Genomic DNA, 26,549 nt, shown 5'->3' with positions numbered 1-26,549 from the left:
CACACGTATGTGTTCGCTTCTGCGTGCGAGCTCGTCGGGACGGGGTGCGTTTTCTGGCTCCTAACTTTTTTAGCTGGCTCCTAGATTCCAAGCAAATTTGTCAAACCCTGTCTGACTGTATGAGGGGCTCCAGAAATCACCAAAGGGCCACACATAAAAGTCACTGAGTATTCAGCGTCAGACAGCAGACACACAACAGGATAGTCAGACTGGAAACCAGGGCTGTGGAGTCGGTAGATAAATGTTCCGACTCCGACTCCTCAGTTTTATGTACTTCCGACTCCGACTCCTCTGTATTAATATGCGAATGTATTTTATACATTCCTTGAGGGAAAGAAACGCAACCTACCACAGGACTACTGGCTGGGAAGCCAACAGTCTACTGTATTGCACAGTTTAAGCAAAAGACAAAGGAAGGGGCATTTATTCTAAAACATGATTTTCCTAGGAGAATCCCATAGTCATGTTTAAAGTTTAAGCTAACAATCGGAGTTTACAAGTTTTTATAGCCTTAGCTAAATGACAGCAGTTTTTCCAATGATTTACAGCTTCAGTCTTGAACTATTGGCCCTCCATTCCCTTCACTTATACAAGTGTCTCACTCTCTAGTCCTGCAAAAAACATATTTTATTTAATCCCTTATCAGTGAGAGGCTAGGTTACACATGGATGCTGCGTTCCCTGTAAAAGCAGAACACAACACTATGGAAAGTATAATTATTGCAGCTCCTAATTGTGCGTTGCGTGCCATATAGTGAAGCACATGAAAAGCATGCTTCTTCACGGTCACTTAACGTGTTCGTTTTGCGGTTACGTGAGGCACTGCATGCATTGGTCTTTATTCTTACAGTAGAGAAGTCATTAATTATAACTTTTTGTTAATTGGGACATTTAAACTTGCTTTTTTTTTTTTTAATTCCAATCTAAATTTAGTATAGGAGTCGGAGTCGGAGTCGGTGCATTATTTGCCGACTCCGACTCCAGGTACCCAAAATTTCCCCCGACTCCGACTCCTCGACTCCGACTCCACAGCCCTGCTGGAAACAATACAAGAGATGGTTAGAGATTGTGGACATGCTGCAGGAGATTTTCAGAGACTTATGCCCTGTACACACGATCGGAATTTCCGATCGGAATAGAATTGTCCGTCGGAATTTCGTTCAAGCTGTCTTGCATACAGTGTGTATGCAAGACAGCTTGAACGAAATTCCGACCAAATTCCAACCGTCCAAAACGCAGTGAAGTAAAACATTACGACGACCTGAGAAAAATAAAGTTCAATGCTTCTGAGCATGCGTGGTTTTTTCTCCATCGGAGTTCCACACAGACGACTTTTCATACTGGGGGAGTATGAAAAAAAAAAAAGGGTCCTGTGCGAGTTTGGTCCGAATGCAATTTCAGCCATACAGTCTGTATGGCTGAAATTGCATTGCATGGACATCGCATGTCATTTGCAGTGCGAATAACATGCGATCTCACACCACGCAGCAATGTAAACTGGCCCTTAATCCTTTTCAAAAATGTTCTCAGAAACCGTTCCTTCCTCTCCTGAAAACAAAACAAACACTCCCTTGGCAGAGGAAAGCCACAGTTGGCAGCAAGAGAAAAAACAATTTGTTTAACAGAAAGGAAAGTGAAACTTCACAAAGAGGGCAAACCCAGAAACATTGCCAGCAGTGACTGCAATGCATTATAGTGTACAGTAAAACCTTGGTTTGAGAGTAACTTGGTTTGAGAGCGTTTTGCAAGACAAGCAACATTTTTTTTAAATAAATTGTGACTTCATATACAAGCGATGTCTTGATATAAGCGTCACGTCACAACGGAGTATAAAAAAGAGCCGCGTACACACGAGTCCATCCGATGAGAACGGACCGATGGACCGCTTTCATCGGTTAACCGATGAAGCTGACTGATGATCAGTCGCGCCTACACACCATCGGTTAAAAAAACGATTGTGTCAGAACGTGGTGAAGTAAAACACAACGACGTGCAGAAAAAACGAAGTTCAATGCTTCCAAGCATGCGTCGACTTGATTCTGAGCATGCGCAGGTTTTTAACCGATGTTTTTGCATACCAACCATCGGTTTTGACCTATCGGTTAGGCGTCCATTGGTTAAAGCAAGTTCTACATTTTTTGACCGAAGGTTAACTGACCGATGGGGCCCACACACGATCAGTTTGGACCGATGAAAAGGTCCTTCAGTTAGTTTTCATCGGTTTTGACCGATCGTGTGTACGCGGCCTTAGAGTCATATGCCAAAGAGCTAAATGTTGGTCTCATCCAACCACATGAGGTCATACCTTCCATGAACATAAAAAAAAAAAAAGAAGAAGAAGAGCTTTGAGGGTCATAGCTCCGCATCCTGAGGGGGTGGGGGTAGGTATCCCAAGTCCTATCCCACCACTAGTAATTTGAGGCTCCTACTACCTATGGTTTCCAGAGATATGTGGCTCCTTGCGCAGCCTGTCAGGAGCTACATACAGAGCGACCAGTTTAAATACAAGCTGGCACACTGTTTGCAGCAGACTGAGAAGATGAGCTCACAGTGCCTCTCCTCACTTCTTGTCAGAGACATATACACAGTAATCAGTGCATCTTTATAGCACCGATCGCTGTGTAAATGCCAATGGTTCAAAAAAAGTGACAAAAGTCTCAGATTAGTCCATCGCAATACCGCTAAAAATTGCAGATCACTGCCATTACTAGTAAAAAATAAAAAAAAATTATGTATGTATAATTTTTTTTTAATAATAATAATAATAATTATTATTATTATAATAATAATAGCCAAAAATCTTTCCCATAGTTTGCAGACGCTATAACTTTTGCACAAACCAATCAATATACGCGAATTGCAATTTATTTTTACCAAAAATAAGTAGAAGAATATACATATTGGCCTAAACTGATGGAGACATTTTTTTTTTTTTTTTAAGTTGTTGCTTTTTTGTCTATAGTGCAAAAAATTAAAACCGCAGAGGTGATCAAATACCACCAAAAGAAAGCTCTATTTGTAGTAGGGGTGCAACGGATCACAGTTGATCCGTGATCCGAACGGGTCACCCCCTTCGGATTTGATCACACTGTGATCCGCGGATTGCCACGGCTCCGGAGCTAGGCCGAAGCCGCGGCCTTTCCTAATGTTACGGCGGCGGCTCCGGAGCTAGGCCGAAGCTGCAGCCTATCCTAATGTTATGGCCGCGGCTTCGGCCTACCTCCGGAGCCGCGACCATAACGCTAGGAAAGGCCGCGGCTTCGGCCTAGCTCCGGAGCCGCCGCCGTAACATTAGGAAAGGCCGCGGCATCGGCCTAGCTCCGGAGCCGCGGCCATCTTGGTACACCCGGCGGCGGCCCTCCTCTGTTTACACCCACAGAGGAGGAGCCCGCACTCGGACACACCGCTCGGGGAGTGCCTGTCGGTACTAGCTGAGGGGGGGGTCACTGTACTGAGGGGGGGTCACTGTACTGAGGGGGGGTCACTGTACTGAGGGGGAGGGGGGGTCACTGTACTGAGGAGGAGGGGGGGGTCACTGTACTGAGGAGGAGGGGTCACGGTACTGAGGAGGGGGGGTCACGGTACTGAGGAGGGGGGGTCACGGTACTGAGAAGGGGGGGGATCACTGTACAGAGGGGGGGGGGGTCACTGTGAGGAGGGGGGGGTCACTGTACTGAGGAGGGGGGGGGGTCACTGTACTGAGGAGGGGGGGGGGTCACTGTACTGAGGAGGGGGTCACTGTACTGAGGAGGGGGTCACTGTACTGAGAGGAGGGGGGGGTGTCTGCACTGAGGGGGTACTATAGTTGGTGGGGGGGGGACATTACAGTGGGGGAGATTTTTTTTTTTTTTGCCGATCCGAAAAATGATCCGATCCGTGACTCCTGATCCGAGGAACGATCCGAACCGTGAGTTTTTTGATCCGTTGCACCCCTAGATGGGGGGGGGGGGAGGCACGACGGCACAAATTTTGTTTGGGTGCAATTGTCAGTTAAAGTGACACAGTGCCAAATTGTAAAAAGTGCTCTGGTCAGGAAGGGGGTAAATCTTCTGGGGCTGAAGCAGATAATGTGAAAGATGATGTTACGCCAAGTAAATATATACCCAAAATGTCACGCTTTAAAATTGTGCACACTTGTGGAATGGCGCCAAACTTTAGTACTTAAAAATCTCCATAGGCGACGCTTTCATTTTTTTTTTTTACAGATTACATGTTTAGAATTACAGAGGTCTAGTGCTAGAATTATTACTCTCGCTCTAACAATCACAGCGTATGTAACCTGTGTGTATCTGGCTCCGATACTAGCCAGTGCCTCACCAGCCACTGGCCTCATCGCACGTCCATGGTATCCAGGCAGTCTATGGCTAGAGACATGTGCTTGCGGTATCATTTAACCACTTAAGGACCGCCCAACGTCGATATATACGTCGGCAGAATGGCACGGCTGGGCACAATCATGTACCTGTACGCGATTGTATAATGCCCAGCCATGGGTCGCGGGCGCACGCCCCCGTCCGGAGCTCCGTGACCGCGGGATTCGCGGACCCGATCACCGCTGGAGTCCAGCAAACGGTCCCCGGAGCTGAAGAACGAGGAGAGCTGTGTGTAAATACAGCTTCCCCGTTCTTCACTGTGGCACCATCATCGATCGCGTGTTCCCTTATATAGGGAATCACAATCGATGATGTCACACCTACAGTCACACCCCCCTACAGTTAGAAACACAGATGAGGTCACACTTAACCCCTTCAGCGCCCCCTTGTGTTTAACTCCCAAACGGCAACTGTCATTTTTCACAGTAAACAATGCATTTTTTGCTGTGAAAATGACAATGGTCCCAAAAATGTGTCAAAATTGTCCGATGTGTCCGCCATAATGTCGCAGTCACGAAAAAAAAAACGCTGATCGCCGCCATTAGTAGTAAAAAAATAATTAATAAAAATGCAATAAAACGATCCCCTATTTTGTAAACGCTATAAATTTGGCGCAAACCAATCGATAAACGCTTATTGCAATTTTTTTTACCAAAAATAGGTAGAAGAATACGTATCGGCCTAAACTGAGGAAATTTTTTTTTTTTTTTTTTTTATATATTTTTGGGGGATATTTATTATAGTAACAAGTAAAAAATATTTAATTTTTTTCAAAATGGTTGCTCTATTTTTGTTTATAGCGCAAAAAATAAACCGCAGAGGTGATCAAATACCACCAAAAGAAAGCTCTATTTGTGGGAAAAAAAGGACGTCAATTTTGTTTGGGAGCCAAGTCGCACGACCGCGCAATTGTCAGTTAAAGCGACGCAGTGCCGAATCGCAAAAAGGGGCCTGGTCCTTTAGCTGCATTTTGGTCCGGGTCTTAAGTGGTTAAGCACAATGGCTACCTTGCTCATAACAATGGGCAGCAATGGTCTATGGATACCAGTTAGTTCGTTTTTCACACGCATCCTAAAAACGCCAAGTTTTGTTTACCCCACTATAAAATATTTTATATGCAACAAACACCGCTATGCAACTCATTTTTGAGGCCAAGGGAGGTTTTTAATGCACACATTTAATTTGTATTCAATAGAAAAATCGGTTTTATTTCTAAAAGGTATATAATAAAGTTGGTAAAGCACAATGATTAAAAGAAAATGTCCTTGACAGGAAAAAAACATTACATTTAGTACCTTGTTTGCAGCCATGATGTATCTCCACAATCTGTAGAGCAATATTAGACACTATTATAAATACGGATAGTCTGAAAGAAATCCTCTCCCGGCAGTAGCCATTTCGCCATGTTCCACCTTAGCAGAATACACAACAGGTGTGCAATGCTGCATGAATGTTCTGGCCTTATTAACATTAGGAACTTCAATTGTTTTAGTGTCCTGTAAATTTAAATAGACAGAATTTCCCACATCCAGATAGGACGCTAAAGGAGAAGTCAATTATTCAAATGTTGTATGATCTTCGTTGGCAGACGATGAACATTTAGCAAATCAGAAGTTCTCAGCTTACATTGAATTGATAAAAAAAAAAAAAAAAAAAAGGAACAGAAACCAAGAATGCCATTGAGGAAATGAGAAGTTGTAGAAGATACTTTGTTAGCATTTGGGAACAATGCACAGAATAAAAATGTCCAGTGACCATGACAAACTGTCAGAGCCGGTTCACACAGGGGCGACACGTCAGGAGACTACAGGCCCACAAGACCACAATGTAGTTGTAGATCAATGTAAAAACTGCTTAAAAGGGAGGCACGGGAGATGGAATGGAGCAAAGCTTGACTTAAAGCTTAAAGACTTAACATTAGATTCATGCTCATTTTGTCTAGGGCTATTTTTTTTTAAAAACGAAGCAGTACTTACCGTTTTAGAAAGCGATCTTCTCCGCCGCTTCCGGGTATGGTCTTCGGGTCTGGGCGTTCCTTCTTGATTGACAGGCTTCCGACGGTCGCATCTATCGCGTCACGAGTAGCCGAAAGTCGGTGCGGCTCTATACGGCGCCTGCGCACCGACGTTCGGCTACTTTCGTAAAATCGTGACCCGATAGATGCGACCATCGGAAGACTGTCAATCAAGAAGGAACGCCCAGACCCGAAGACCATACCCGGAAGCGGCGGAGAAGATCGCTTTCTAAAACGGTAAGTACTGCTTCGTTTTTAAAAAAAACTAGCCGATTCCCCTAGACAAAATGAGCCTCAATCTAATCTTAAAAGTTTATTTTTAGGGTAACCTCCACTTTAACATGGTTAAAATTGGTTTTCACGGCTGCTCAAGGCCTTGTTAGGGAGGTTTGCCCTCATTTCCTGTGGGGAAAATCTCCATAGGGGATGTAGTCCACAATTAAAAGTGTTACTTTAATTAATTCACCGACCGATTTTTTGTCATCTTAATTTCGTTCTAGGTCAGTGACTCAAAGTACTTAACCACTTAAGCCCCGGACCCCATTTTGCAGCTAAATGCCCAGGCCAGGTTTTGCGATTCGGCACTGCGTCGCTTTAACAGACAATTGCGCGGTCGTGCGACGTGGCTCCCAAACAAAATTGGCGTCCTTTTTTCCCCACAAATAGAGCTTTCTTTTAGTGGTATTTGATCTCCTCTGCGGACAATTTTGAAAAAAATGCAATATTTTTTTACTTTTTGCTATAATAAATATCCCCCAAAAACATATATAACATTTTTTTTCCCTCAGTTTAGGCCGATACGTATTCTTCTACCTATTTTTGGTTAAAAAATAAATAAATAAATAAAATAAAATAAAATAAAAATCGCAATAAGCGTTTATCGATTGGTTTGCGCAAAATTTATAGCGTTTACAAAATAGGGGATAGTTTTATTGCATTTTTATTTACCCGCTAGAAGGCAACAACGTATATATACGCCCATCTGCCTGTCCGTGCCATTGTGCGGACGTAAATAGTCGTGCGGCGGGCGTTAAGGGGTTAAAGTGTTACTAAACCCAGCACCCTGCATTCACTATATCTGGGCTCCCACAGTACACAATAAAAACAGGTACTCTAATACATCTCCGCTGTCCAATAAAACTAAAAAATTGAATAATTTATATATATATATATATATATATATATATATATATATATATATATATATATATATATATATATATACACACACACACACACACACACACACACACACACACACACACAAATAAAAAGTCATAAAATGTGATCTGATCTTCATCTAAGTCACAACAATAGACAATCACAGTCTGCATAAACTAATAATACACAAAGAATTAAATGTTACCATGTTTTTATTGAACACATCATGTAAACATTCACAGTGCAGGTGGAAAAAGTATGTGAACCCTTGGATTTAATAACTGCTTGAACCTCCTTTGGCAGCAATAACTTCAACCAAACGTTTCCTGTAGTTGCAGATCAGACCTGCACAATGGTCAGGAGTAATTCTTGACCATTCCTCTTTACAGAACTGTTTTAGTTCAGCAATATTCTTGGGATGTCTGGTGTGAATCGCTTTCTTGAGGTCATGCCACAGCATCTCAATCGGGTTGAGGTCAGGACTCTGACTGGGCCACTCCAGAAGGCGCATTTTCTTCTGTTTAAGCCATTCTGTTGTTGATTTACTTCTATGCTTTAGGTCGTTGTCCTGTTGCAACACCCATCTTCTGTTGAGCTTCAGCTGGTGGACAGATGGCCTTAAGTTCTCCTGCAAAATGTCTTGATAAAACTTGGGAATTTGTTTTTCCTTCGATGATAGCAATCCGTCCAGGCCCTTACGCAGCCACAAACCACAATGCCCCACCACCATACTTCACAGTTGGGATGAGGTTTTGATGTTGGTGTGCCTCTTTTTCCTGTTTTTCCAAACAACTCAACTTTGATTTCATCTGTCCACAGAATATTTTGCCAGTACTGCTGTGGAACATCCAGGTGCTCTTGTGAAAACTGTAAACGTGAAGCAATGTTTTTTTTGGACATCAGTGGCTTCCTCTGTGGTATCCTCCCAATCCATTCTTGTTTAGTGTTTTACGTTTCGTAGATTCGCTAACAGGGATGTTAGCATATGCCAGAGACTTTTGCAAGTCTTTAGCTGACACTCTAGGATTCTTCTTCACCTCATTGAGCAGTCTGCGCTGTGCTCTGGCAGTCATCTTTACAGGATGGCCACTCCTAGGGAGAGTAGCAGCAGTGCTGAACTTTCTCCATTTATAGACAATTTGTCTTACCGTGGACTGATAAACAGCAAGGCTTTTGGAGATACTTTTATTACCCCTTCCAGCTTTATGCAAGTCAACAATTCCTAATTGTAGGTCTTCTGAGAGCTCTTTTGTGCAAGGCATCATTCACACCAGGCAATGCTTCTTGTGAAAAGCAAACTCAGAACTGGTGTCTGTTTTTTTATAGGGCAGGGCAGCTGTAACCAACAACTCCAATCTCATCTCATTAATTGGACTCCAGTTGGCTGACACCTCACTCCAATTAGCTCTTGGAGATGTCATTAGTCTAGGGGTTCACATGCTTTTTCCACCTGCACTGTGAATATTTACATGGTGTGTTCAATAAAAACATGGTAACATGATGAAGCCGAAGCAAGTGTAATCGAGCCCCAAGTGGGTAATTTTCCTAATGGGCACCAATGTAAAAAGGGCCCTTATCCCACTGACCACCAAGCTACAGGGTCCCTTCATCACTTATCAATTTAGGGGGCACTTCACTGACCACCAATGTACGGCATTTTTTCCCCACACATTTTCTGCCTAAATTACCATTTTATTTCCCCAAAAAATTGTCATTCAGTATCATTTCAGATATGCCAAGTAAAACCTATAAAAACCATCAGCAGTCTGGTGCGGGCAATTTTCCTAGTGACTGTATATGTCCTTTAGCCAATAACCCAACCTAAGACTTTTATTGGCTTTGTAGATTACTGAAAATGGGCCTCATTTTGTAGTCAAAGTTGATTAAAGGTAAGCCGTCACCCAGAAACTACCTGCGTAAGAAAAGTTTTTTTTTTTTTCCAAACTGCCTCCCTTAGGAACCAAGACAGAAGTAACATCTATAGCTAGATTCAGGTAGCCGGGCGCATCTTTGAGGCGGCGTATCGTATTTACGCTACGCCACCGTAAGTCAGAGAGGCAAGTACTGTATTCACAAAGCACTTGCCTCCTAAGTTATGGTGGCATAGCGTAAATGGGGCCGGCGTAAGCGCGCCTAATTCAAATGAGGGGGCGTGTTTTATGTAAATGATTGGTGACCCGACGTGATTGACGTTTTTTACAAACGGCACATGAGCCGTCCGTGTACATATCCCAGTGTGCATTGCTCCAAAGTACGCCGCAAGGACGTATTGGTTTCGACGTGAACGTAAATTACGTCCAGCCCCATTCACGGACGACTTACGCAAACCACGTCAAAATAAAAAATTTTGACGCGGGAATGACGGCCATACCTAACATTGACTAGGCCAGCTATTTGTTCGACTAACTTTACACCGGAAAAAGCTGTACGTAAACGACGTAAAAAAAAATGTGCCGGGCACACGTACGTTTCTGAATCGGCGTATGTAGTTATTTGCATATTCTGCGCCAAACTCAACGGAAGCGACACCTAGCGGCCAGCCTAAATATTGCACCCTAAGATACGACGGCGTAGGAGACTTACGCCGCTCGTATCTTAGCCTAATTTAAGCGTATCTGGTTTCCAGAACACGCTTAAATTTAGGACGGCGTAGATTCAGAGTTACGTCGGCGTATCTACTGATACACCGGCGTAAAGCTACCTGAATCTAGCTACTAGACTTTCTTTGGCTGTGGCCATCATACATCAGCTGCGCTGTTTTAACCGGCTAAGCATGCACTACATGGCTGTAGATAGACTAATAAATATTATTATTCTGGATTTATATAGCGTCAGTTTACACAGCGCTTTACAATAAAAAGGGGGACAGTACAATTAAAATACAGAAGGAATAGAAGAGCCCTGCTCATGGAGCTTACAATCCAAAGGGAGGGGGAGGTGATACAAAAAGGTAATGGCCCGGATTCAGAGACGACTTACGCCGACGTATCTATTGATACGCTGGGTAAGTTCAAAGATGCGCCGTCGTATCTATGTGCTGTATTCAGGAACCAAGATACGCCTGAATTTTAGCTTGATACGACCGACGTAAGTCTCCTACGCCGTCGTATCTTGGGTGCATATTTTTACGCTGGCCGCAAGGGGCGCTTCCGTAGATTTACTCGTCGAATATGCAAATGACCTAGATACGCCCATTCCTGAACGTACTTGCACCCGTCGGATTTAGCTACGCCGTTTACGTAAGACTTAAGTCCGGCGTAAAGTTACCCCTGCTATATGAGGCGCAGGTAATGCAAAGTATGGACGTCGGAACAAGCGTAGATTTTTACGTTGTTTACGCAAGTCGTACGTGAATGGGGCTGTGCGTAGGTTACGTTCACGTCACAGGCATTGAGCCGGTGTATCTTAGGGAGTAAATTCGACGTGATACTGAGCATGCGCCGTTCGTTCGGCCATGCATTTACATGGGGTCACGCTTCATTATAATACTACACGCCCACTGCCTTGCTAATTTGAATTAGGCGGGCTTACGCCGGCCCATTTACGCTACGCTGACATAACTTTGGGAGCAAGTGCTTTGTGAATACTGTACTTGCCTCTCAATGTTACGTTGGCGTAGCGCATATGAGATGCGCTACGCCCGCTCAAAGATACGACAATGTATCTGAATCGCGGCCAACGGCTTTAAAGTTAAAATGATGATCTGACGGAGGAGACTCAAGTACAGTTCATAGGTGGAAGTGGGGTAGGCTTCCCTGAATAAGCGAGTTTAAGTCAGGGTTTGACAAATTTGCTTGAAATCTAGAAGCCAGCTAAAAAAAAAAAGTTAGTAGCCAGAAACGCACCCCGTCCCGCCGAGCTTGCGCGCAGAAGCAAACGTGAGTATGAAAGCGGTGTTCAAACCACACATGTGAGGTATTGTCGCGACTGGTAGAGTGAGAGAAATAATTCTAGCCCTAGACCTCCTCTAACTCAAAACATGCAACTTGTAGAATTTTTTTAAACATCGCCTATGGAGATTTTAAAGGGTAAAAACTTGGCGCCATTCCACGAGCGGACGCAATTTTGAAGCATGACATGTTGGGTATCAATTTACTCTGTGTAACATTATCTTTCACAATATAAAAAAGAAAATTGGGCTAACTTTACTGGTGTCTTATCTTTCAAATTAAAACGTGTTTTTTTTTCCCAAAAAAAAAGTGCGCTTGCAAGACCGCTGCGCAAATACGGTGTGACAGAAAGTATTGCAACGACCGCCATTTTATTCCGACCTGGCGCCTGCATTTCGTTGAACCCTGGTTTAAGTATCGCCTAAAGGCAGACAGGGTAGGAGCTGACCTGACATACTGGGGCAGAGAGTTCCAGAGCATGGGAGAGGCTCTGGAGAAGTCCTGTAGGCGAGCATGAGAGGAGATAACAAGGGAGCTAGAGAGCAGGAGGTCCTGGGTGGAGCGGAGAGGACGATTTGAGCGATATCTGCAGATGAGATTGGTGATGTAGCTGGCGGCGATGCTGTGGATGGTCTTTTAGGTTGTGGTCAGCAGGTGCGGCCCGTCCATTACAGGCGCAGCCCTCCCTCTCCATGCTTTCGGTCCCTGATCTACATTTGGGGTGCCAGATACATTGATACCAATAGAGGTTTTTTTTTTTTTTCATTCAAGCATGCGATTAGATCCTGAGACCCTAATAGGCTTAAAAAAAAAGGGTGGGCTTGGGGCAAAAGCACTGCACCCCGAGCCCACCTAGTTGTGTGACAATAGCATTCGTTATTTTCACACTAAATGTCCTCCCGGCCAATCAGGAAGCGGGGCTAACAGTATGAGTATGGAGTACTGGCTAAGCTGAACATTAGGGATGCCCGGTCCCTAATCTACATGCAGGGCGCCAGACACATGGATTCCAATGAGGTTTTTATTTGTATTTATTTTCAAAGCACATGATTTGAGCCGGAGGCTTTAAAAAAAAAAAAAAGTGGTGGGCTCATATTCGCTAGTAAGTGAACGTATTCGCCAGCACACCATAGAAAACACTTCCGTCCAAAAGGTTTATTTTATTGAGAAAGATCACATCACAGAAACGTGTGCAACGTTTCAGAGCCGCGCAGGAACCCTTCGTCAGGCATGTGATAATATTCACTAATGTCTTCCTGTTTCTCCTCCCAGCCAATCAGGAAGCAGGTCCTGAGACCCAATTGGCCAGAAGGAGAAGCGACGATTGGGACACGGAGGGGGGAGGCCACCACTGCAGCGTGACCTGCATGGGCCCATGTAAGTGCAGGGCTGACGAGGGCCTGGCAGGCGAGAGGGGGATGTGGGGGGGGGGGGGGGGGGGGGGAGGTGGGTAGGTTTAGTGTGGGGTGGAACAACAGGGGGGTCTGGTCTAACTGCCACGCCCCCCCCCCCCCAACCGATGGAGTACCAGCCTCCACTAGCATGGCAGTTGGACTAACACTTACCAAAGTAGAACTGCCTTTATACATAGTACGTGTCCACTGACACTGCGCTTGTTTACATTGCCTTTTGGTTTTCTATTACAAGCATGCACATAAAACTATAAAAAAACATCAGCAGCCTGGTGCGGGCAATTTTCCTTGTGACTGTACATGTCCTTTAGCCAATAACTCAACCTAAGACTTTTATTGGCTTTGTAGATTACTGAAAATGGGACTTATTTTGCAATCAAAAGTCATTAAAGGTAAGCCGTCACCAAGGACCAACCTGAGTATTTTTTCAAACAGGCAAGTCCTTTATGAAGCAAAACATTTGTCAAATTTATAGAACTTCCCAGCTTTCCATACATTTCTGCAGCTTTAAATATACCCGATAGAAATTTTACAGTGGACCTATGCTTTGCCAGCCCCCTAGCACCCAATATTTTCTTTGCTGCCTCGTTCACTGCGGTTTGCAGTTTGCTTCAAGGCCATCCTGGTCAGAGCTTCCCCAGGAGATCTCACTGGGCAAATAACAAAGAGCCAATAGCAAAGAGCAAATAAAGAGCCAGCACTGACACGAGAGGAAGAGTAGTGAGCAACATGATCCCGAATGTACCTGCTGCCATTTCTCTTCCCAGAAAAGTGCAATACGGCAACAAATAGCAATGTGCAATGTAGAGCTGCACGATTCTGGTCAAAATGAGAATCACGATTTTTTTGCTTAGACTAAAGATCACGATTCTCAAAAACTGAATGCCAGAAACCCCCCCCCCCCAAATAAATAAATAAACCTGTGATTTATCTGAAAATATAAATATATAAAAAAGAGACCAGTGATATGTCAATGTTAAAGACCATATAACTCCTATGAAAAAAGCAGAATCAAAGTTTGATTCTGCTTTTTTTCATAGGAGTTATATGGTCTTTAACATTGACATATCACTGGTCTCTTTTTTATACATCAGAAGCAGTACCACCAGCAACCATTGGGTGGCGCATGGATACACACAGTTGTACAGAACTGTGAGGAAGATTAATACATCAGAAGCAGTACCGCCGGCAACCACTGGGTGGCGCATGGATACACACTACAGTTGTACAGATCTGCAAGAGAAGCCCAGGCATCCATCCAGCGCCGCAGGCTGCCAACGTCGGTTCCGATATCGGCGCCATTTGCGTTCCACGCTGGTTACGTGGAACCGGCCGTGAAACAGAAGAATCGCGGGTCATCCCGCAGGCGGGGAGAATCGAGATCGCGATTCTGTCGGCGATTAATCGTGCAGCTCTAGTGCAATGTGCAAACGCAAGTTGGTTTGGAGCTTGCACAGGTCTTTTCCCCCCCCCCCAATCGTGGCAGCCAAATGGGAGTGACCAGGGAGCAAGGAAAGGGGAATTTTACTTTGCCTTGCATGGTGGCCAAAGAAATGGAGTGTTTGCCAAAAACAAGTCTGACACTTGTAAAAGCATTTAAAGCAGAGTTTCACCCTAAATATGAAGTTTGTCTGACTGATAGCAGCAGCATAAATATATGTGCAATCCATCGTTTTTTTTTTTTTTCGTAAGGCGATGTTTACCTTTATAATCCTTCATTCAATCTGGCTTCCTGGTTTATTCCCCGCGGGAGTGGGCGTGTTGTTATATTTCCCCGGCTGTTCGCAATGTCTCCTGGGAGTGATGTGTTGAGACTCCCAGGAGACGATTTATAATGTAATCCCGCGTTCTCGCGGGTCGCGCGACGTGTCATGTGACGAGGGCGGATACTAATTCGCCATTTTAAGGAAGGGAACACACTTACCTTTTCTATCAGCTGCTCAGTGCACGTTCTGAGCTCTGGCTGATAGAAAAGATGCAGTGTATGTCGTCACAACGGGGCGTGAACTTCTCAGGACGCTGGCCGTTGTGATGGCAACTGTGTAGTGTTGACGGCGCCGCTCGCCGTCAACACTGCACATGCGCGGGATAGAGCGGTTAACAGCATTCACCGTATCTCGGAAGGATTTGCTTGTGGGCTTCAGAGTGCCCACAAGCAAGATGGAAAACGTCCATCTAAGGATTTTTATAAAAGATCTTTTGCGGCAGAATGACGATGCTGGCGGCTCAAATATTAGGACACGAGTAGCAGATTAACCAAGGTAAGAGCGCCAGAAGCATGTAAAAAAAAAAAAAAAAAAAAAACGAATACCAGCAGAACCCCCGCATTAAAGTGGTGGTAAATCCTTACAGACCACTTTTACCTATGCGGTCTAGGAGATATTTCCAAAAGACATGAACCGATGTCTACGGCGCATGTGCACTGCTTAGCATACTAGCTCATTATGCCTTTTTCTTGCAGAGGTTTTTTTGTTTTTGGTTTTCTTCAAGAGGGTTTACTTCCTCTTTAAAGCTTTTGGGCACGTTTACAAGTGTCAAGCGCTTGGGTGTTAATTTCACTGGCCAGAATTATACATTTGTTCTGGCTATTGAAATTAGTTGATGTTATTGTTTTTTCTGCCAAAACTCTGCTCTTCCAGTGGGGTTCCTGCCTCTAAAAGTCCCTGCCACTAACCACTGCTAAAAACCTGTGTTCGCATGAACACATATACTAACGTGCAAGAGCGTTCAGAGGCAGGAAAAAAAAAAACAAACAAAAAAAAAACGCCTGATGCCCCTAGAAGCAGCTGCAAAACATCCAGTGTATGAGGCCTAAAGCAGAGCTTTACCCATAACAACTTGATAAATAAAAAAATACGTTCTTTAGCAAGGAGCTTACATTCTACATGAATAATTCTGCTACCAAAATAAGTGCGTGCTGTAAATTGCCTCCAGCATTGATCCTGTTTCTTCTTGTTGAAGGCTGCCAATTTGCTGAAGCCTGGAGCCCCTGATCAGCAGTAAAGCTTTAGGCTGCGAGCAGCTCGACATTTTTGGCACATTGCTAAAAAATGGAGAGCAACTGAGCATGTGCGGAGCAGGGTAAGCTAATGCATTACTATTTTTTAAACAGCATAGGCACTTATTTTTAAATGTTTTACATAGTTATACCTGCAAAAGGGGCCAGCCTGAAGAGATCTAGGAGGACCTCATTTGGTATCTTAAAGTGGAACTTAAAGCGGGAGTTCACCCAATTATATATTTTTTTCCCTTTTCCCCTTAGATTAATGCTCGTTTTGTCTAGGGGAATCGGCTAGTCGTTTTAAAATATGAGCCGTACTTACCGTTTTCGAGCTGCATCTTCTCCGCCGCTTCCGGGTATGGGTCTTCGGGAGCGGGCGTTCCTTCTTGATTGACAGTCTTCCGAGAGGCTTCCGACGGTCGCAACCATCGCGTCACTAGTAGCCGAAAGAAGCCGAACGTCGGTGCGGCTCTATACTGCGCCTGCGCACCGACGTTCGGCTTCTTTCGGAAAATCGTGACGCGATGGATGCGACCGTCGGAAGCCTCTCGGAAGACTGTGAATCAAAATAGGAACGCCCAGTCCCGCAGCCCATACCTGGAAGCGGCGGAGAAGATGCATCTCGTAAACCGTAAGTACAGCTCATATTTTAAAACAACTAGCCGATTCCCCTAGACCAGGGATCCTCAAACTACGGCCCTCCAGCTGTTGTAGAACTACACATCCCATGAGGCATTGTAACACTGACATTCACAGACATCACGAGGCATGATGGGAATTGTAGTTCCTGAACAACTGGAGGGCCATAGTTTGAAGACCCATGCCCTAGACAAAACGAGCATCCATCTAAGGGGAAAAAGGGTCATGTGCGGGTGAACCTCCTCTTTAAAGCGGAGTTCCACCCGAAAGTGGAACTTCTGCTTAATCCACTCCTCGCCACCTTACATGCCACATTTGGCATGTAATTTTTTTGGTATAGCTGGATGGTATAGATCCGAGTCCTATATCGGCTATTTTTGGAACGCGTGACGCGCCATAGCCGGCCGTCAATCATGTTCCCCTCTTCATAGGAACGCCTACTCCCCGCGGGAGTCTGAAACTAAACTAAAGGATTAAACTGTAAATACAGCGCAAAAATAAATAAAAATAAAGGCATACTGTAGCTGACGCTAGTATGCTGGATGGCATGGTAGACAAAGAAATTTTTATTTTTAGGGTGAACCCCGCTTTAATATAAGAGTAGCATCATTTATAAGTACCCGTGTTTCCCCGAAAATAAGCCCGGGTCTTATATTAATTATGCCAACAAAAGACACAGTAGGGCTTATTTTCAGGGTAGGTCTTAACCATGTAATGTGCTGTCTTCTCTCCCCCTCTCCCTCCCTGCCTGTCAGGAATCCCCAGTGTGAACCGAGTTAAAATGCTTGTACAATCCTATAATCCACTCTATTACAGTAGTATATAATGTATTGTACATTATATACTACTGTAATAGAGTGGATTATAGGATTGTACAAGCATTTTAACTGTGCGTTTCTGTAATATAATTGTGCCAAATACATTTGTTATAGCGCTGCTCTGCACTTCTGTTACCCGCCGGAGCTCTCTTCCCCGCAATTATATTACAGAAACACACACATTGTACATTATATACTACTGTAATATAGTGGATTATAGGATTTTACAAGCATTTTTAACTAGGGCTTATTCTTGGGGTAGGGCTTATATTGCAGCCTTCCTGGAAAATAACGCTAGGTCTTATTTTCAGGGTAGGTCTTATTTTTGGGGAAACAGGGTATAAAATAAAAGAGAGGAGCCTCTAAGTGTAGCAATATGGTTACATTTAATGAAGGCACAACATTTAGCAACTTATTGCCACACTTAGAGGTGCCTCTCTTCTCTTATATACCCTGTAAGAAAAATGCTTTGATATACAAGTGCTTTGGATTACAAGCAGGTTTCTGGAACGAATTATGCTTGCAATCCAAGGTTTTACTGTATTTCAAATTGGGTGTTGAAATGACCACCAGCCGGAACCGAATGCAATCATAAAGATAAAATGTCACCAGCACACCAGGATCTCCGAAAATGGGTCCAAAAATGTAATCACATAGTAGCAAAAAGAAACGTTTCAGAGACAGGCAGGACCCTTATATCAGGCAGTGACCTGATAAGGGGTCCTGCGTGGTTCCGAAAAGTCACTTTTTGCCGCTATGTGATTAAAGTTTTGGACCCATTTTCTGAGATCCTGCTTTGGAGCGGATGTGTCTCCCGTCTCATTGAGCCGTAAAGGGTCAATTTGCCAAAACACTAAAATAGTATATTGTATAACTGTGTAAATTTTGCTTGGCAAATTAGGCAAAAGCCCAGCACAATAGTCTTTACATATGCCACCTGTTTCTATTCAGGGATACAGAATGAGCCGCACAGTAGATTGCTGGGTGAAAGGCCTTGTTCTGCTGTTCCCATTGGCAGTCCATGTTATGGAAACAACACAGGGCTCATCCAAGGAGAAACTGCCATGTATTATTTACAGGTCACTCACATTGAAAAGAGTATAAAAAAGACTCGTCCCAGTAACTTCTTATCTCTGGTTGGCATGATATCAAGTGCTCTGTGTATCAAGGTCAGCCATGACAGGATCGAGTCATAACAAGCAATGGGTTGGGGCCATTTCTAGGTCGAGTCTAGTTTCCCCAAGTATCAGTTCCCTTTACTTCCAGTCACACACACACAAGATATTTTTGTACTTAACCCCTTAGCAGAGTTCACCAAAGGCTCTTCTTACAAAACCCAACTCTTGGGCGCAAAATCCCAAAGCAACCAAGCCGAATTCTACAACATGAATTCCAATTGGCTGCTAGGAGTTACTGTATATAAAAAGGATCATCTGTATGTACTGTGGACACCTCAATTATAATAAAAAAGAAAACCCCATTTAGAAGCTTGTGTTAAAAGGAGTTGTAAAGAAAAAATAGTTTTCACCTTAATGCAATCTATGCATTAGGGTGAAAAAACATCGGATGCTGCTGAACCCCCCCCCCCCCCCCCGAGCCCCCGTTATACTTACCTGACCCCTCGAAAGTCCCGCGCAGTCCCGATATCCTCTTCGCCGCTCAGCCTGGCCGCTGATTGGCTACAGCAGATGGATTGAGAGCAGCGCAGCCATTGGCTGGCACTGCGGTCAATCACATCCAGTGACGCGGCGCGCTGAGGGGCGGGGCCGAGTGATACAGCGAGCGGCTATGGCCGCTCGCTGTATCACGGGAGCGCACCCGCAATTACGGACCACCATGCGAGCTCGGGCATGACTGTGGTTAGTAATAGCGGGTGGACCAGAGACAGCCGCCGAGGGACCCAGAAGACGTGGAACGGGTCCACTCTGTGCAAAACGAACTGCACAGTGGAGGTAAGTATCACGTTTGTTATTTTAAATTAAAAATTTTTTTTCCTTTAGTGACACTTTAACTCAAAGTTCTGAATAGGGCATAAAACTCTTATGCCACGTGTACACGATCGGAATTTGACAACAAATGTTCGATGGGAGCTTGTTGTCAGAAATTCCGACCGTGTGTACGCTCCATCGGACATTTGCTGTAGGAATTTCCGACAACAAAAATTTGAGAGCTGGTTGTCAAATTTTCCGACAACAAAATCAGTTCTCGTAAATTCCCAGGGGAGTAGACAATTCCCGACAGACAAAATTCCAAGCATGCTCTGAATCAAGTACAAGAGGGGAGCGCTCGGTCTGGTAAAACCAACGTTCGTAATGGAGATAGCACATTCGTCACGCTGTAACGGACTGAAAAGCGCAAATAGTCTCTCACCAAACTTCTACTAACACGAGATTAGCAGAAGGAGCCCAAAGGGTGGCGCACTTGGTATTGAACTTCCCTTTTATAGCGCCGTCGTACGTGACCGCGTTCTTGCCGATCGGAATTTCCGACAACATTTGTGTGACCATATATATGCAAGCCAACATCCGTCGGAAAAAAAAATTGTCGTAATGTCCGATCGTGTGAACAAACCCCAGGAACCAGCACAGCTAGCAATCAGATCAGTGTTTGTTGTTAGTTGTAAGAGTCAGTTTATGAAATTTGTTTCAGGGATTTTTCAGTTTCTACCCAACTAGGAAACTTATGGCAGACATGTTTTAAAAAAGGAATAGAAATTTTAAGAATATGGAATTATTTATTTTAGAAAGTTGGTATTTGCATGGCGTTTTTTGGGGCTTCAGGTGCCCATTAGTGCAGCCAGTGAGGGGCGCTCCTGTATGCTGTACAGTCTTAGGCCCCTTTCATATTGAGGAGTTTTTCAGGCGGTACAGCGCTAAAAATAGCGCTGCTATACCGCCTGAAAAACTCCTGCCCAGCTACCTCAATGTGAAAGCCGGAGGGCTTTCACACTGAGGCGATGCGCTGGCGGGAGAGAAAAAAAAATCTCCTGTCAGCAGCATCTTTGGAGCGGTGAGAGGGGCGGCGTGTATACCGCTCCTTCCCATTGAAAACAATGGGAAACCGCGGCAATACCGCCCGCAATGCGCCTCTATAGAGGCGCATTGCGGGCGGTATTAACCCTTTATCGGCCGCTAGCGGGGGTTAATACCGCACCGCTAGCGGCCGATTTCCGCGGCAATTTCGGCGGTATAGCGCCGCTATTTTTAGCGGCGAAATACCGCCACTACAGGTCCAATGTAAAAGGGGCCTTAGTGCTTGCTTACACCAGATGCAAACACACTTTGAAACTGAACTGCATATGCAAGAAAAATTTATTTTCGCTCGCTGTTCACCCAGGTGTGTTAGGAAAGCGAATGAATATTCACTTTCCTAACACTGAAGCGCCTCTCCACCAATCAGGTATTTGGGTCTGTTACCCGTCACCTGATTGGCTGAAACGGCAGGCGACCGCTATTGGACGCCTATCAGGAGGAGAGCATGGGAGGAGACGCATGAAGGAACCCGCTCGTCGCCATCACCTGCTGCCCCACCGAGACTTTAACATTTAATGGGCATAGTGGCAGCATATGATGGGCACACTGTCAGCATTCCAAGGACCTCGGCTGTGGAACGCGCTACCAACCAACCTCCAAATGGAAGAAAATCAACGGGCCTTCAGGAAAAAACTCAAGACCCACCTCTTCTGAAGGATAAGGATGGAAATGGATACCAAGCGCCTTGAGGCGATTCAGTTGGCATTTGTAGCGCTATACAAGTTATTCACTCACTCAGCATTTGATGGGCACACTGTCAGCATTTGATTGTTTTTACTAGGGTTGTCCCGATACCACTTTTTTGAGACCTAGTACAAGTACCGATACTTTTTTTTCCCCCCCAAGTACTCGCCGATACCGAATACCGATACTTTTTTTTAATGTCATGTGACAGTGGCAGTATTTTTTTTACAATTTTATTTTTTACAAAAAAAATTTTTTTAGGGGGGGGGGGGGGGATTATCAGTGTGTTTTTTTTATTATTAGCATTTTGTTTTTCTAATTATTTATTGCAATTATAGGGGAGAAGGCAGCACAGGGAGCACGGGGGGGAAGGCAGCACACGGAGCACGGGGGGGGGGAGAAGGCAGCACACGGAGCACGGGGGGGGGGAGAAGGCAGCACACGGAGCACGGGGGGGGGGAGAAGGCAGCATACGGAGCACGGGGGGGGAGAAGGCAGCACACGGAGCACGGGGGGGGGGGAGAAGGCAGCACACGGAGCACGGGGGGGGGAAGGCAGCACACGGAGCGCAGGGGGGGGGAGAGAAGGCAGCACACGGAGCACGGGGGGGGGGGGAGAAGGCAGCACAGGGAGCACGGGGGAGAAGGCAGCACACGGAGCGCAGGGGGGGGGGGAGAGAAGGCAGCACACGGAGCACGGGGGGGGGGAGAAGGCAGCACACGGAGCACGGGGGGGGAGAAGGCAGCACACGGAGCACGGGGGGGGGGGGAAGGCAGCACAGGGAGCACGGGGGAGAAGGCAGCACACGGAGCGCAGGGGGGGGGGAGAGAAGGCAGCACACGGAGCGCAGGGGGGGGGGGGAGAGAAGGCAGCACACGGAGCGCAGGGGGGGGGGGGGGGAGAGAAGGCAGCACACGGAGCGCAGGGGGGGGGAGAGAAGGCAGCACACGGAGCGCAGGGGGGGGAGAGAGAAGGCAGCACACGGAGCGCAGGGGGGGGGGGAGAGAGAAGGCAGCACACGGAGCGCAGGGGGGGGAGAGAGAAGGCAGCACACGGAGCGCAGGGGGGGGGGAGAGAGAAGGCAGCACACGGAGCGCAGGGGGGGGGGGAGAGAAGGCAGCACACGGAGCGCAGGGGGGGGGGGAGAAGGCAGCACACGGAGCGCAGGGGGGGGGGAGAAGGCAGCACACGGAGCGCAGGGGGGGGGGAGAAGGCAGCACACGGAGCGCAGGAGGGGGGGAGAAGGCAGCACACGGAGCGCAGGGGGGGGGAGAAGGCAGCACACGGAGCGCAGGGGGGGGGGAGAAGGCAGCACACGGAGCACAGGGGGGGGGGGAGAAGGCAGCACACGGAGGGGGGGGGGGTGGAGAAGGCAGCACACGGAGCAGCACCAGCCGCCACTGACAGGCACTGACCCCAGCGGCATGTCTTGTGTTGCTTTTTCCAAGTCCCATTTGCATACACCGTTTTATATATGTAAACAAGCATGTATACACAGACGCTCCCATTTACCTTGTGTGAGCCAAGCACTTTACAAGCAGTAACCCACGCCACCCACCCAGAATGCCCTCTACTGAGAGCAAACCAATACAGGTGGATTTTCACCCATAGCTACGTTACTACAAGAACAAATTATTGACACTTTTATAAGGCCATTACTGCATAATACATCCAGCTGCTGCTGCGGGATGTTAACATAAGTGAGAGTTGCAGGGCATTACCATTATTTGCCCTAAAGCAGCCCATTAACAACGAATGGCACTGCCACACACCACATATGAAGCCGTGCCCTTATGCCTGTTGCATTATTGCAATGCTTTAGTCTGAATGGGCCTATAAATTAAACTGGTCATGCAAGAAATACAGAGACTACTATTGTAGACCACTAGTGGCACTGCCCGAGGGCCCCATGCCACTAGGGGGCCCCCATCAGGGTTGCCAGGCTCAGTAAAACCAGGGACAGTATGTAAAAATCTATGTTTTTTTACATCTGTCCCTGATATGTCCAAAACCGACATGCTTTTGATGTGAAAATCCAGAGATTTTAGCTGCCCCGCCTCTGCACTGCCTCCTGGCGTGGTGGCCATCTGTAAGCCCGGGGGGCCCATAATCTCCTATTGCCCAGGGGTCCCATAATCTTCTATTGCCCGGGGGCCCCATAATCTTCTATTGCCCGGGGGCCCCATAATCTTCTATTGCCCGGGGGCTCCATGAGTTGTCAGTCCGCCCCTGCTTTATACCCTACTGTATTTATTGCAATATTTTTTCATTTAAAATTTATTTTTTTAAGCGGTTGTATGCCCAACCAAAAAAAAATCACCTGCAAGTCAAAGGCATAATGAGCTAGTATACTAGCTTATTATGAAATACTCACCTTAGAACGAAGCCCCCATACCGCCCCCCAGTCACCGCTGAGGGAGGTAACATGTCCCCTCTGTTACTTTCGGGTTTGCAACTCTGAAGCTGTGAGTGGCCGGAGCTGCGATGACGTCACTGCCGCGCAGCAGTCCTCCGTTCCGGAAAGGAGCTCTGATTTTCTGGCAGCATCCGCCGGACCTTCAGGGCCTAGGTGGAGAGAAGTCGCCGCCTAGGCAGAAGTAGGGCAGGAAGTCCCACTCCTAATGAAGCCCCCCCCCCCCCCCCGGATTTACTCCCTTTGCCGCCCCAAGGCCGGGTTCTTCAATGCCACCCCCCGCCTGCGCAGTACAGGGGGGACATTATCCGCCAGGGACTTTTTCGGCAACACACGAAGAAAGAGGGGGGGTTTGCTGCCGAATATGACATTGAGAGGCGGGGGTGCTGCTGTCGAAAATTGAGAAGCAGGGGGGGGGGGTGACATTGAGCATTGGGGGGTCTGACAAAATGACATTGTTGGCCTTGTCTGGAATCCGGCCCTGCCCCCCCCCCCCCCAAAAAAAATGACATGACAAATGTGGCATATAAGGGGGCATATAAGGGGGCAAGGAGTGCTTAAAGCGGAAGTTCCACTTTTGGGTGGGACTCCGCTTTAACAAATTGAAGCCGAACTCCATTAACACTTTACAAGCAGTTACAGCAATATTTTTTTTTTCCCTTTCATGATAAAGGTTTTACATAAAACAATAAAAATAAATAAAAGCACCCATGTCGGTGATAAATGGTTTGTCTCATCCCTTTAACTGCTACATTTGCAGGACAGCTTGTTCTGTTGAAAAACAGACCCACTGGCTGGATCAAAAGATGAAAAAAATAAATAAATGATGAATGCGGAACACAGGTGTCAAATTGGTGGCCCTCCAGCGGTTGCAGAACTACAAATCCCATGAAGCATTGCAAGGTTGACAGTTACAAGCATGACTCCCACAGGCGGAGGCATGATGGGACTTGTAGTTCTGAAACAGCTGGAGGGCCACCAGTTTGAAACCCTTGCACGCCTAGCGGGTCTTCTTGGCAATATTTTGGGGTGTACACCCTGATCCTGGTGATGCAACATGAGACAACGTCCCACCAAACTTCTTCATCATTACAGACATAGGTTGTGCGCACAGGGTGTGCCGGATGTGCCCAGGCACACCCTAATCACCTTGGGCAGCACAGATCGCCCCAACTGCCCTGGCTCCCCCTTCCTTCCCCCCCTGGCAACACTTCCGGTATTCTGCCGATGAGTGTCCCCCCGGGGGATTATCTCCCTCTTGTACTGCGCAGGTGCACAGTTTGCCTCCAAAAATAGACAAACATTCGGCGCATGCGTGGACAGTAAGTGGCCAGTCGTCTGAGCGAATCGATTCGGTCAGCCTCCTGGCTCTTTTTTTAACATCCTCCATGTCCACAGGGATGGTAAGGAATGAGCCTGGATGTCAGAAGTGTGCGCAGGTGCCGTCTAGAGCTACATGTTTGTCAATTTTCGGAGGCAAGCGCCTGCGCAGTACAGGGGGGGGGCATAATCCGCCGGGGGACCTTTTTCGGCAAGACACCGGCTTCTCTCCTCTCCCACCGGATGTTGCTGCGGGGATGTTTTAGGATGAGTGGGGGAAGGAGCCAGTAAATATGCAATTTACCGGTCCCTTCCCTTTCTGAATGAACAGAGTGATCGATCGGTAGTGTGTGTTTGAGCTTTGGGGTGCACACCCTAATGTAATAGGCTGCGCACACCTATGATTACAGATCAAGTGCATAATAGTATGTGACTAACTATTAGTACTCGGATTTCCTGTGACACCCAATGATCACTAATAATAACACTTGTAGTAAATGGCTCTTAGTCAGGTGAATAGATGATCGGAATGTATTCTGATCGGAATGATTGGACAGACCTCCGATTATTTACTATGGAACAATAAAGAGATCACACGGCACATTGTACTGCACGCCTGCCTAGTGCAGCGCCATATCTGGAGAAGTCATGTAGTTACAATGTACCATGCGGTCTCTGGGACTTGTAGTCCCCCTGGGATTGTACAGATCAGTATACACACCGGGGACTGTCGCTCCTCTCTGCCCATACTCTGCACGGCTCTGATCAGCAGCTCCTCCTCCGTACAGCTCCGTTCTCTCCCGGTGGCCGCGAAACTCTCCAGCAGCTCCAGCACCCGAACCACCTGCGGGACCACCCCGGACACGGAGTCCGGCCCGTACTGCTCGGTGAGGCTCTGCAGCTCGGAGCCCAGGCTCTTGGCCATGCTGTACACATCCTCCAATGATAGAGCAGCGGGATCCCGCCGCCATACCGTCCCCACCGACTCCATCCCCCCGACCTGCTATGTCCAGATCGTCACCGCTGTCATGAGCTGGAGAAAACCCCGCCCCCCGAGCACGGAGGGACCGCCCACATGCTGCGTCCGTTATGAGAAATAGAGTGAGAACGCGTAAACCCCGCCCCAAGAACAAAGGGACCGCCCACTGCCCGAACAACACACACCGCCCACACACGGAGCTGTCACCGCACTAACTACACGAAGCCCCGCCCAAACATGAAGCTGTCACAGACATTAGAAGCCTCGCCCACACACATTGCTGTCACCGCCTACTACACGACGCCCCGCCCAAACACGAAGCTGTCACAGACTATTAGAAGCCTCGCCCATACACATTGCTATCACCGCCTACTACACGAAGTCACGCCCACACACATTGCTGTCACCGCCTACTACACGACGCCCCGCCCAAACACGAAGCTGTCACAGACTATTAGAAGCCTCGCCCATACACATTGCTATCGCCGCCTACTACACGAAGTCACGCCCACACACAGAGCTGTCACCGCTCGGACTACACGAAGTCCTGCCCACACAGGAGCTGTCACCGCAGTGGCTCCACAAAGTCCCGCCCACACACGGAGCTGTGGCCGCTCTGACCACAGAAAGTCCCGCCCACGCACGGAGCTGTGGCCGATCTGACCACAGAAAGCCCCGCCCACACACCGAGGACCCCTGCTTTTTGCTGTGATTTGGGCTGACAGACGTTCCATTTACTCTACTCAGTCTTTAGGGTCCATTTACACTAAAAACACATTTACTCAGTACCGAAACAAGGTAATCCAGGGCAAGG

The 26,549-nt window shown here is 46.8% G+C and overlaps 1 protein-coding gene across 1 annotated transcript in view; it reads right to left on the bottom strand.

Annotated features, from left to right (window-relative positions):
* Nucleotides 1–25,820, bottom strand: part of LOC120927603 (Rab interacting lysosomal protein) — an 82,654-nt gene extending 56,834 nt beyond the window's left edge. The window contains exon 1 of the mRNA XM_040338385.1: nt 25,478–25,820. Coding sequence (XP_040194319.1) covers nt 25,478–25,747 — 270 coding nt within the window. The 5' untranslated portion in view covers nt 25,748–25,820. The remainder of the gene's footprint in view (nt 1–25,477) is intronic.
* Between the last annotated feature and the right edge of the window lie 729 nt (nt 25,821–26,549).

The sequence above is a fragment of the Rana temporaria genome, chromosome 2, assembly GCF_905171775.1.
Source record: "Rana temporaria chromosome 2, aRanTem1.1, whole genome shotgun sequence".
Lineage (NCBI taxonomy): Eukaryota > Metazoa > Chordata > Amphibia > Anura > Ranidae > Rana > Rana temporaria.
This window is presented reverse-complemented; position numbering and strand designations above follow the sequence as displayed.